General features: G+C 35.7%; 1 protein-coding gene across 2 annotated transcripts; it reads left to right on the top strand.

The window, feature by feature from the left end:
* The first annotated feature begins 6,162 nt into the window (after window positions 1-6,162).
* Window positions 6,163-13,061, top strand: LOC106881315 (zinc finger protein 721). Of its 2 annotated transcripts, XM_052967884.1 has the most exons (3): window positions 6,223-6,312; window positions 6,932-6,990; window positions 9,825-13,061. In XM_052967884.1, the coding sequence occupies exon 3, from the start codon at window positions 9,894-9,896 to the stop codon at window positions 12,840-12,842; it is 2,949 nt and encodes a 982-aa protein (XP_052823844.1). In that variant the 5' UTR covers window positions 6,223-6,312; window positions 6,932-6,990; window positions 9,825-9,893; the 3' UTR covers window positions 12,843-13,061. The 2 variants fall into 2 exon arrangements, with proteins under 2 accessions (XP_014787145.1, XP_052823844.1); XM_014931659.2 differs by lacking the exon at window positions 6,932-6,990 and having other exon boundaries at window positions 6,163-6,312.
* Window positions 13,062-13,618: the final 557 nt, after the last annotated feature.

The following is a 13,618-nucleotide window of genomic DNA, read 5'->3' as shown; positions in this document are numbered from 1 at the left end:
TATATATATATATATATATATATATATATATATATATATATATATATATGCACACATACCCAACCCCATATTCACATACACACATATGTATATGGATATATGTATACTAATATGCAAGTATAGATGACATTGCATCTGTAGATCTGTATGTTTTACACTTATACACATTTACATATACATATATCTGCATGTCCACATGTGTCTGTATATACACTTATTATATGCTAAGCTTCTGGCATGTTTTACATATTTTCACACTTATTTTAATAGCCAGTAGGTGTAATTTTCTAATTAACAGCGTCCTTTATGTTTTTTTTTTTTGTGCAGGCTAGCTCCTGAAAATTGGTACTGAAGCAGTTTGTTACAGATCCAACCACCCTAATAATTAAACTGTATAACAATTTTTTTTTTTTTTTTCCCCTGACCTGGTCAGTAAGTGTTATTTCCAATTTGCTTCTATGTAGAAATCAAAGGAAATGACAACTATTCCCTCCAAACTGTACTTTTGTGACTTGGAGATAACTGTTTCAAAACTGACTTACTTTCCATTACATTTCCAATAGATTCAACACTGAGTTGCTGAGGCAGAAATATCGTTATAGCAAATATTCTGCTCAGAACCACAAATCTGCTTGTCAGTCGCTTGACCATAACAACTTGAGCATGTCCCTTAGTGGTTGACAGTATGTGCATCTTTGATCACGAGCAGAAGTAGTGGGGAAGCATCACAGCCATGTTTTGAAAGGGATTCTTTGGGGTTTGAATAAATGCAATGAAAGCAAAGTTTGAAGGAAATAACCATTTTTCATACTTTCTAGAGGTAAGCAAATAAGAAGTAACATTTGCTATCCAAGGACAAAAATTACGTTGCATAGTGTTATAGGTGTAAATCGGAAGCTATTGTCTTGGTAGAGTAACTGCATATTTCTCATCAGATGTTTTCTTTTTCTTTCTTTCTCACCTTATATTAATAATCTTTTCTGGGCAACTGATTTCTATTGTATTGTACAATTTTTTTACTCTGTCTCAAATCATTGTGTTTGACCTGTTATATTTGCATTTCATTGAGGTCTTCATAGGAACATTTCACTAGTATACTTTCATAATCCAGATGATAAAAATACAAGTTACAGAGATGTAACATATTCAATAATATATGTAGGGCTCCTTGATGATGTCAGATCAGCTTGGTCTCTGCATCTTTCAAGAGCAAGTACAAGAATCTCTGTTTATCAAGCTGTCCCTTTATCCACTCTTCTGTATGCGCCTGAGTGCTGGACTGTTTATCAGCACCAGATGACTCCAGTCTCACATGGCTGGACATGTTACTTCATACGGAAATCTTTCTAAGGCCTGGGATCTCCACTTTTGAAACCTGCATTCTTCATTGTCTTTTCTGCTGAGCTGGCCATGTTATTTGGATGGTGGGTAACTGGTACTCTTCAGTGAGATCAAGACTGGAAGTAAGTTTTATGGACATCCAGAACTTTGAACTTTGTTTTCATGATCATCTCATGTAATCCCTATCCCAATTGGTTGGAGGCCCTGGCTGTTAATTGGAAGGTATGGGAGTCCATATGTGATGGTGGGACAAAGCTTTGAAAATGAATGCAGGAGATTGCATGAAGAGAGGAAGAGATGTCATCAAACCCTTGCGGTTGTTGATCGGATTCACTTTCAGTACCCTCAGTGCCATAAGATCTGCTTATCTTGTATTGGTCTTGTCACCCATATCTGCTCCAATGAGAAACAATGTACTGGAGGCAGAGAAGGATAATCTCTTGGATTGATACCATCATCACCTTTGATGGGCCATCGTATATGTAAAAAAAAAAAAAAAAAAAAAAAAAAAATGAGCATATGCACGCACGCACGCACATATATAATGGGTTTTGTCTGCCTGGGGCTATAGTAGAAGACACTTTCCCAAGGTACCATGCAGTGGAACTGAACCTGATATCACATGGTTGGGGTGTGACTTAACCATACAGCCATATTTGTGCCTATGAACTTCTTTCAATGCTGATAGCTTTTCATACAAGAGGAAATGAGCTAATCGACCATTTGTATGGCCAAGCTAGAATATACAGCTCACCTGTATTTAATTGCAAGCAGGTTCCATTGGTAGAAAAGTATCTTTGCAAGATCCTTTCAAAATATAAACTATAATCTCTTCACAAGCTGTCATCATATTAGTTTGTTTTACTGTGCTTTAAGATGTCTGTTGTCTTCACTTGGAAGAGCATCCAGCTGTAAAAACCTTGCCTGTGCTTGTGCCACATAAAAAAGTACTCACACCACTCTGCTGGCTGGTTGGTGTTAGAAAGGACATCCAACTGTAAAAACCCTGCCAAAACAGAAGTCTGGTGCAGGGTCCTGTCTGGCCAGCTCCTGTCGAACCCTCCAACCCATGCCAGCATGGAAGGTGGACGTTAAACAATGATGATGAAGCTGGTGTTTAGTACCTAAATTAGCATGAAATTTTGATGGATGATTATAATTTAGATCAGGAAGTGTTTAGCGTACAATTATGGTGGTCTCATGTTGGTTAGTGCCAAGAGTTGACGATTTGAGAACTATTCCTTGAAGAGTTGTGCAGATAGAAATTAACCCTTTTGTTACCATATTTCTGTTGAAATACTCTTCATTTATTTCAATTAATAATGAGAATAATGAAAAAATTATCAAAATAGCATTGCTGTTATTATGCTGGTGTTTGAAACAGAAATGAACTTGAAATTTTGATGGAAGGTCTTACTTTAAAATAAAAAACTTGTGTCAAAGGACCAATGGCAGTTTCAGACAGATTGGTATCAAAAGGGTTAATGTTTATTTACATAAATGTGGGAATTAGATTTTTCTTCTTCCACTAAAGAAGATATAGCTTACTATTTTTCTTTTTTGGTTAATTTCTTTAGGTTAACTTGCCATTTGTATTTATATATTTTTAATTCTTTGATTTCCTGCATAAAGACAAGTTTTTATATAGGTGCAAGCATGGCTGTGTGTTGAAGCTTCCTTTGGAACTATGCAGTTTCTGGTTCAATCCCACTGTGTAACATCTTGGGCAAGTGTCTGCTACAATAACTCTGGGCTGTCCAATGTCTTGTGATTGAATCTGATTGAAGGAAACTGAGAGAAGCCTTTCATTTGTAGGTGTGTGCATGTGCCCCCATTGCTGCTTTAAAATCAATGTTTGTTTACATTCCTGTCATACAACAATTCAGCAAAAGAGACTGATGGAATAAGTTCCAAACTTAAAAAAGAAAAATATACTGGAATGCATTTGTTTGACTAAATCCTTCAAGGTAGTGCTCCTGCATGGCCATAGTCTAATAACTAAAAACAAGTTAAAAGAAAACGATAGTATAACATTTTGAGCAAAGCATTTTTGTTTCTTTTTTTTTTTTTGAAAAATTAACTTATCTAACAAATTATGAAAAATATGGGATTTACTTAAGAAAAAAAACCTTTATTCACAGTATATTTTAGCTAAATAACTTGGATAACTTCACCATGATGTGTTGCTGTGACAGAGTAAATATCGCAGTGTTAGATACCTTGATGATATTTGCAGACATTTAATGGGCTTCATTGAATTACTGAAGTTAATTGATGAATGCATTAAATGTTTTAGTTAGGAATGGTTGTTGTTGTTGGCACTCCGTCGCTTACGACGTCGAGGGTTCCAGTTGATCCGATCAACGGAACAGCCAGCTCGTGAAATTAACGTGCGAGTGGTTGAGCACTCCACAGACACGTACCCTTAATGTAGTTCTCGGGGATATTCAGCGTGACACAGAGTGTGACAAGGTTGGCCCTTTAAAATACAGGAAGAAAGAGTGAGAGAAAGAGTACAGCTGGGTTCGCCACCATCACCTGCCGGAACCTTGTGGAACTTTAGGTGTTTTCGCTCACAACGCCCGGTCGGGGAATCGAAACTGTGATCCTATGACCGCGAGTCCGCTGCCTTAACCACTGAGCCATTGCGCCTCCACTTTAGGGAATGGTAGTAGGAAACTATCTATCTATTGTCAGTCTCATACGGTTGAAATACAAGGTTTCAACGCCCCCTATACTTTGGTGTGCTTCTTCAGTAACACGAACTGACATCTTCACTTCTTTGCGTCTCTTTGATAAATAGTCTTGGAAACCGTTTTGGTGCATTGGTTGTCTTCCAAGCAAAGTAAACTCCTATTGAATGCATCACATGCACCATAAGACATCTGCGTTTTAACAACACCAGAAAAGCCTTTCTGCAAGCGTCTAGAAGCTTTGCAGACATGATGGAATCTATTGAATTGAAGTGAATCCTATTCGTTTACCCGATCAAAATGTATGCATATATTAAGCTGCTTTTTCTGGTGACATTAGTGATAGAAATATCATTTGCAACAAACAGCTCACAAAAAGGAAGACTAAATTGTGGGCGTAATCATAATTTGAACTTCCATGAAATTTGACTTACCACTTAAATTAATTAGAATGAGCTGATACGTTGATTGCAGCTGATGGTGCACATACCAGCAGGAGACTCCGATCTAGTTTTCTGTTAAAACTGTTTATTTCATTTCTTGGAGGAAAAACAAGCAGAAAGGAAGCAGTGGAGTGAAAACTACTGATAGTACTAGAGATGGAAAGAAGTAGAGATAAAAAGAAAGGAAAGACAATAATAAAGGATAGAGAAGTATGGGACAAAGCAAGAGAAAAATAAGGAAATGGGAAAAGTATGGAAGAGAGAGAAGAATGGAAAAGGATTTGAATTAGTAAGGTATTGAGAGGAAAGAGAAATAAAGTGACAACGGGAGTGAATGAAAAAAAGGAAAAACTGGAAAAAACGTTCGATAAAGGAACATGAAGTAGAACAGTGAAACAAGGATTTCAGTCTTGTGGTGGTAGTGGACAAACAAACGATAACTATATACAAAGTGAAAGATCGCACATTTCATATAATTGCGAAAAATCTCTTTGAAAATATTTGGTTCTTTTAGAAGTTTCAGCTGCACGAATACACATACATCCAACACATACATGCAGTGAATTTAATGTATGCCTTTTTGACTAAATTAAATTAAGAAAGCTGACAGAAGGGGAAGTTTATCGGTTACGTACATACATATCAATATGTTAGTAACATTATTAAAATTGCAAAACCTTTGAAAGCATAACATTTACATTTATACAAATGCCACTGTGAAGAGGGTGAGAGCGAACTGATTCTGGATGACTGATGAATCATGTCAAACCGAAAATATAATTAACATTTTTGATAAGCTTTCGCATTTCTTCAGAAGGATAGTAAACGACATGGAAGTCAGTTTTAAGATACGAAAAGGTTTTAAAATATTTAAGACAATTAATTAATGATTTAAGTATTTAGTGTAAATTGTTAGAGTGACGGGGAAAAAATGCTTCGTGGTATTTAGTTCGAAGTTCCGCTAAGATCAACGTTGTCTTTCATCCTTTTGGGGGTCGATAAAATAAGAATCAGTTGAGCACTGGAGCCAATGTAATCGACTAGTCCCCAGCCCCAACTCCAAACTTTTGGCCCTTGTCTCTATAGTAAGAAGAAATATTTAGTGTAATCCCTACAGTTTGGTTTTTGAAGAGTATATATACATTTTCAAAAAAAAAAGGAAAGCAAACCGTTTCAAAAATTAATGTTTGTTCCCGTTATTCAGGTATTTTATAGATGCGTATTTTAAAATGAAATTAGAATTCATGTTTTCCAACACTGATGTTGAACAAACTTCAATTTTAAATGTTTAGTGTTAAGATTCTTGTATTTTTAGAGGCGGGTAGAGAACAATGAGTAACTGGATACCTTTTTCTTCTGGTTTTAGTCTTTCATTATCCCATCCATATCTATGATGTATAAAAAAAAATTCTAAATTGACACAATATTTGACCCATACTTTGTTTTATCAATCGCAAAAGGGTGAAAAGTAAAAGACGAATAGGGTGGGTTTTGAACTCGGAACATAAAGGGCTGTAACTAAATATCACAAGACATTTTTTTCTCGGCGCTCTTACGATTCCGGTGGTCAGGTTTTAAAGCGAACACACTTGGTTGCTTTGTGTGATCCTTTTCACTTGAGATATCAATCTAAATTCGTTTCTCAGCATTAGATTAGCTTCTTATAACTCTCCGTAGTTCCAGACGTAACTTTATATGAAAAAGAAAAAAAGGAGAAAAACGTCAACATTTATTTCTGGTCTGTTAAGATATTAAAGGAATTCAAACAGAAGACGCTGCTTATATTGGAGATGGTTGCGACAACAAACAGCACGAAAGCGTCAGACAGAGAAAAGGTAAACGTGATAAAATTATTCTTTCATTTGACTTAAAAGATATCAAAGAACAAAAGTATCATTTAAGGAATATAGGTTTTGTTCCTCAAGGAACATATAATATTGGTGTACGCCATTTGGTTCAGCAACATCTGAACTTCCACGTGAATTATTTTGTTGCAATTTTCTTTTCTTGCTCGTCTCTTTAGAATGCGATTAAGCTTGCAAAGATTTGGGTAAACAGAGAAAATAAAACGTTTGGTTACGATTTCTCTATTGAAAATATGTTGCATATATATATATATATATATATATACATAATAAGACGTATTTTCAGTGTTTCAGTTTAAATCCAGAATTGGGTAATTTAGTAACTACAAGTATTTAAAAATTAATGTACACAGTATAATTTAATGTAAATCAATTCTAAAGCTAATACAAAATGGAAAAAAAAAAATCTTCCATTATTATTTTATTAGAGTATAATCTGTGGTGCCGTTTCGATTCCAGCTTGTTGCCTTTTCGAATTTTACGCATTAATAATAGTGAGAAGGTTATGGATATCCAAAACCATTTATGTACTGCGCTTTTCTCCGCTCACTACCGCTAGTATTTTACATAATGTCCTGTATTTTTGTAGATTTGAATTTAACATTAACATATAAAGAAAGGGAGTCATTAAACAGCTTATATATTCAGGTAAATGGAAATTGTTTTAAAACATCAATCCCAATAGAAGTTTCTGTGCTTCCTGCTGAAATACAATGCATACAACTCCTCATAAGTTGTTGAAGTTTCACAAGTTAGTTGAGTAGCTCTTTCTATACAAAATTAGTACTCAACATAATCTTCAGAAGAAAGCAATGCATTTGCGTCATTGTTGAGCCCAACTTAGGAATCCACTTCCAAAAAATTCAGCTGGCATTGCTGTACCCACTCTTTCACGGCTATTTTGCTCTCGTCTGCGTCATCAAATAGTTTTCCAGAAGACTGTCCTTCATTGGACCGAACTGGTGGAAGTCACACGATGCCAGATTCAGGCTGTACAATAAGAGACGACTCACCAATTCAATTTTCCGATGGATTGATTTGTTGTCAAGGATGTGTGTGTGTGTGGTCACTATCATGGTGAATGTAGATCGTTTTCAGATTCTTGTTCGGTCTCTTCTTCCTAAAAGCTTCTCTAAGCTTTTTAAGTGTATCAATGTATCATTCGCTGTTCGTGGTACAGCCATGTTCCAGAAAATCAAGGAAACTAACACCCTTGTCATCTCGCTAAACTGCCATAAAGGTGACGTGCTGGCAGAATTGTTAGTACGCCGGGCGAAATGCTTAGCGGGATTTCGTGTCTTCACGTTCTGAGTTCAAATTCCGCCAAAGTCGACTTTGCCTTTCATCCTTTCGGTGTCGATAAAATAAGTACCAGTTGAGTACTGGGGTCAATGTAAAGCTCCGTCATTGGTCTTTCTCACAATAATTTTGGTGTTATTTAGCCTCAAATCAACCCTGATACGGCAAACCTATGTTGCTATAAAAACATCTCTGGTTATTAAAGAAGGGTTTTGTTAGGGGAGTGGACCTGGAAGTTGTTCGCAAACAGCAGCAGTAATTTTCTTCAGCTGAATACACGTCATTGATTGGTTAAAATTACTCAAATACTACAACTTCAATACGAAATAACTTCTAAAATACAAAATTGTCAAAAACGTTAAGAGTAAACCCTGTACTATGTGACACATTCTACCAGTATCCGAAGTTTCAAAGTGTTTAATTAAAAAATCTGGCCGTCAAATTGAAAATATCCCAATGTAATCGACTTACCCGCTCCCTCAAATTTCGGCCTTGTGCCTATAGTAGAAAAGATTATTAACTTACGTAAGTTGTTTGAATTGCACGCGCTGTAGAGAAACTGTTCCTCCATACCGATATTCTTTCTTGTTCTTCATTGCAAGGTTATTTGCCATAATATCATTTTAGGAAAGCGCTGGAAACTCCCCCTCTCCGTAAAGAAATATTATATTTGATAGAATAAAGTAAAACTTTTGATTAAATGCCTTATGAGAATTACTAAACACAGAGGGGATAAACGAGGACAGACAAAGGGATTAAGTCGATTACATATCGATCCCAGTGCATTACTGGTACTTATTTAATCGACCCCGAAAGGATGAAAGATAAAATCGACTTCGGCGGAATTTGAACTCGGAACGTAACGGCAGACGAAATACTGCTAAGCATTTCGCCCGGCGTGCTAACGATTCTGCCAGCACGCCGCCCTACTTTTAATAAAATATTCTTTTCTCCTCTAGGCACAAGGCGCGAAATTTTTGGGTAGGGAGCTAGTCGATTAGATCAACCTCAGTACGCAACTGGTACTTAATTTATCGACCCCGAAAAGATGAAGGCAAAGTCGAGCATTTCGCCTGGCGTGCTAACATTTCTGTCGGCTCGCCGCTCTACTTTTAATAAAATATTGAAAACGAGCCAACGGCAGTTATGTGCGGAGGTCATACCGTATTTCTGTACCTTCTCCAGAATACATAATCCATACCTGATATTTTATTTAATGACTGTGTTACCTTTAAGAAACACTTGTATATGATCTAAATGGAAAATTATCCTAAAGAAATGAAAGGAAGTTAAACTTTTATTTGCAATGAGTGAATGACAACCAAATCATAGTGGCAATGCACCACCCTAGTGGCAATCACGGTAATACGTCACAATCAGAAATACGAGTTTTACAATACTTCATGGCAATTCTCTTGAATAAAATATAAATAACAATACAGTTGATCTGAGAGAAGATAACCATGGGTTACGGTACTCCTATAACTGAGTTTATGATAAATTTAAAATTTCATACTTTATTCCAGTATGACGCAATATTGAAATTACATGTGTAAAATTATATGTCTTTCCCCACAAAAACCACGCCAGTATATCTTTTAATAAGCGTATGATGAAACCTATTAAATTTGTTTTATTAAAAAAAAAATGTCATAGTAAAATAGAAATGCATCTTAATTGAGAGTGCATCTTATACTTCAGCAAATACGGTACTCATTTACTCTTTTACTTGTTTCAGTCATTTGACTGTGGCCATGCTGGAGCACCGCCTTTAGTTGAACAAATCAACCCTAGGACTTATTCTTTGTAAGTCTAGTGCTTATTCTATCGGTCTCTTGTGCCGAACCGCTAGTTTACGGGGACGTAAACACCAGCATCGGCTGTCAAGCGATGTTGGGGGTGGGACACACACACAAACACACACACACATATATATATATATATATATATATACGACGGGCTTCTTTCAGTTTCTGTCTACCAAATCCACTCACAAGGCTTTGGTCGGCCCGAGGCTATAATAGAAGACGCTTGCCCAAGGTGCCATGCAGTGGGACTGAACCTGGAACCGTGTAGTTCGTAAGCAAGCTACTTACCACATAGCCACTCCCAATTGTTTTAAAATGATTGCTGAGTAGGAATAGTTATTTTTGAATTTTCTTAAAGATGTAATTGTTTTCCAGATCGAAAGGACTTCGTTGAGTTTCAAATGTAATCGGTGCGATGAGAAATTTCGAACTTTCATATCTTTCATGAAACACAGAAACGTTCCGTCCAAATATAATGGCCGAAAATGCGGGGATATTTTGCAGAAGATTTGCCTTTCAGCCAGTATGGTTGACTTTTTAAAACACAATCGAAATATTAAACTATTCCAATGCAAGATATGTCAGAAAGATTTCTCTCATATTTCTTACTTGTTGGTTCATTTACGAATTCATAGCAAACAAGCTCCCTACGTATGTGATTACTGTTCTAAAACATTTATTATTGGTTTGCATCTTCAGAGGCACCTGGAGAGTCATAAAAAAGATATTCTGCATCTCCCTAAATGCGAAAGCTGTTCAAATAATATTGATAAACTTATGAAGTTATTTAAAGTCGATTCTTGTTCAAATTATTGTCGGTGCCCTTTCTGTTATAAAAATATTAAAGCTGATGAAAATTTCACGGTAGCACATTTAAGAAGTCACTTTCCAGAACACTCCACTTGTGTCAAATGTAATTTCAGAAGTGTCCATTACAAAAAGATACTGATAAAGTTGAAGGCAAAAGTCCTTTTACAAAGTCCCCATCGCTCGCTTAAGAGATTAGGTCGAACGGGTAGTTCCGTGATAGAATGTGAACGCTGTGGTGTATGGTTCAAGCGGAACCAGCTTGCAATACATTTAATCTCCCATTCAATGGAGCAACTTCACTGTGGGTTTTGTGATGTAATCTTCAGAAGTCGTTATCTGCTAAAGAAACACGAGGCAACTTGTGAAAATAAAGATGTGATTGCTAAATCAGAAGGAATGTCCTTGAAGTCGGCCTTGCTAAAAGAGAGAAACAACTCCAAGCAATGTCCTTTTTGCTCCCAAATTTTTTTATCTTTCACAACGTTGAAAATGCACTTACCGATTCATGCAGAAAACTGTACTTTGAAATCAGATTTTGAATCATTAGAAGAGGATCCAGACGAAACAAATTTAGAAACAAGCTCGGAACATATCCCAGCCCTCAGTTGCATAAATGGTGAACCCAAGACTAACGGGTATAGTGAGATGAATTTAAAACCAAATACGTTTAACCAATGTAGTTTTTGCTCAGCTATTTGTCAAAATGTACCAGAACGGAATCTTCATGAAATGGACCATTACGAGATTCCAGCATCTTATTCTGAATTTTACTCGAATGAATATAAAATTCAACATCACTCAAATTTGCTTTATCAGTGTAAATATTGCAGGAAAGTTTTCATGAGCGCTTGCAACTTTAATTCCCACATGGACAGTCATTTTGGTAAGCCGCCATTTCATTGTAAAGTCTGCCACGAAGTTTTTACGAGTCCAGACGGTTATTTTGACCACGAGAAAGACCACTCGATATTACAAACCAGAGATAATTCTCATGCTGTTTCATCCAGTTCTATCCGTTTGTGTGAAATATGCGGAGAAGTTTTCCATAATCTAAATGTTTTCAAAAAACATATAAAATCTCATGAAATGAAGTGTATTAATTGTTCGGCGCACTTTTCTACAGATAAACCGCTTCATGACCACATGAAACAACATTTAGTCCCAATAACAGGCGATAACGATCGATCAAAAACTGCTCCTCCGAGAGAGAACAGAGATGTCGAATTAACTTCAGCAAATGTCAAGAACAACAGGTTTTCGAAAGCCGAGACATATACTTTTTCAGGTCCAGATAAAAGAAATCTTTCAGTCTCATCCCAAGGTTGTGAAACTGGTCTGGACTTTATTCCTTTCTATAAAAATAGACCAAACTTAGTTCCATCTTCTCCGTATCAATTCGAACCACCCAAAGTTTCCAGTTTCTGTGAGAGACAACTTTTACAGACCGGAAAGAATACAAATTATTATAACCCATTGTTGTTGCAAAAAAACAAGAACGATAGTATTTTTTCAGTGGCTGGCAGCAATGGTTTCTCTCGCTTTAATGACGGAAACGAAGCATATAAAACCAAACCAACTCGCATGGATATTAATTGTAATATTTCTAGTCAAGAGAAAATAGGTCTTCCCGACAAAAGTGTTAATAGTCCAGTAAGTGAAAGCTTAGGTATGGACAACTTTAATGCTTTCAAATCTATGAACACTGTTGCTGCATTTGAGCCACTCAAAATGGAATCGACTAACTCCCGGTATCGGGGTCATTATTCTTGCACCAAAAATAGATTAGAATCATCAAATATTTTTGATAATAAACAAAAATGTGGTTTAATTTCAGACATTCCATTTGATAAATATCCCAACACTTTAGACTTCAGGGATGAAAACCAACTTAACAATCAGAAAGAAAATGAAAACAACCCAGTTTTGATTCAAGCAGGTTCAAACTCCACTGGAATGTCTTACTTTAATGAAAACAATTGTTTAGTTCTTGATACAAATGATGGTTATAGTTTAGAGCAACGTATTTGTGAAAATTGGGAATCTAAACAAAAGGGAAAAGATTCTGATAAATTTCAACTGAAAGAACACACTACACCAGTATCGGCTTCTCCATTGAAAAAACATCTGAGTAAGAGATATCAACCGGCTGATATCTGCTTTTCAAAATCCAGCACAATAAAGGAAGATTTAAGATGTCAGCCGAAGTCTAGATCAAAAAATATCTACAGTGAGTATAATTTTCCAAAATATTCGATTTCACTTGAAAAGAAATCAATGTATGCTACTTCTCAATCCAACAATTGTCAAGATAAAGAAAGTACCTTTCAAAACAGAAGGAATTTCTTAAAAATTCCCGAAGTACATTCAAACTGGAACAATAACGGAAACATAGCAGAAAAATTGTTGATTACTGAAATGTCCAAAACTCCAGTAAAAAAGGATGATGTTGGCTGTCATGCGTCACTGAATGAAAACCACTTCAGTGATGCGAATAACAATACATTATGCGACAATCTGACTGATTACAGTCACACTACGTTAGCGACATCTTGTGATCGTGAAGAAAACTTTTCTTTTATATAACACCCCAATCCAAACTAGCTGCTTTAGTTAGGTAACAAAGAAGAGGGAAAGCAACTTAATGACTTTAAAGTTTATCGGAATAGATAAACAGTTTATTTTTGTTTGATTCTCTATGACGGTGTCTTTTTTTTCAGCCTACAAAATATATGGTATTTTCTCTTAATATTCTTTGAGTTTGAACAAAATAATCGGATGATAAATTATGATTTTAAGAGTGAATTTATTTTGTTTTTTGGAATATTACGTTTTTGTATTTGGTTTGCAAAATTCTTGATGTAAACTTATGTGTAGAGACAAATTTTGCTACACCTCAGGACGGTTATTACTCCAATAATGAACACGCGTACTGACTCTATTTCACTTCTTTATTATTCGTCAATTGGTTAGCTATTTAACCAACTAACTAGTCGATCGTTTTATTAATCATTCAATTAAGCTGAGAGGGTATGGTCATCGAAGATGTCGCGAATGGCGACGAATAAACTTGGGCAAACAACTGATTAATCAAACAATTGACTAGTTAGTTGGTTAAACAGCTAACCAACTGAATAATAATAAAGAAATGAAATTGCGTCAGTGCATGTGACTATTATGGACATAATGACCCATCCCCAAAGCATCAAAATATTTTGGAATAATTGTTTATCAAACTTACGCTTATATATTTGTTTAGCAAGATTCCTGATGTGAAATTAAATTGTGGGTTGAAACATATAATTCAGGATGGCCAAACAAACACACAATATATATATATATATATATATATATATATATAT

This window comes from Octopus bimaculoides, chromosome 5, assembly GCF_001194135.2.
Source record: "Octopus bimaculoides isolate UCB-OBI-ISO-001 chromosome 5, ASM119413v2, whole genome shotgun sequence".
In the NCBI taxonomy this organism is placed as follows: domain Eukaryota; kingdom Metazoa; phylum Mollusca; class Cephalopoda; order Octopoda; family Octopodidae; genus Octopus; species Octopus bimaculoides.
Note: the sequence above shows the minus strand (reverse complement) of the source record. Positions and strands in the feature narration are given on the sequence as shown.

Excerpts from the sequence above, each read along its gene's own strand:
- LOC106881315 (XM_014931659.2), top strand. The coding sequence starts at position 6,268 with ATGGTTGCGACAACAAACAGCACGAAAGCGTCAGACAGAGAAAAG. Across the intron at positions 6,313-9,824 it reads AAGCGTCAGACAGAGAAAAG|ATCGAAAGGACTTCGTTGAG; the intron begins GTAAACGTGATA and ends ATTGTTTTCCAG.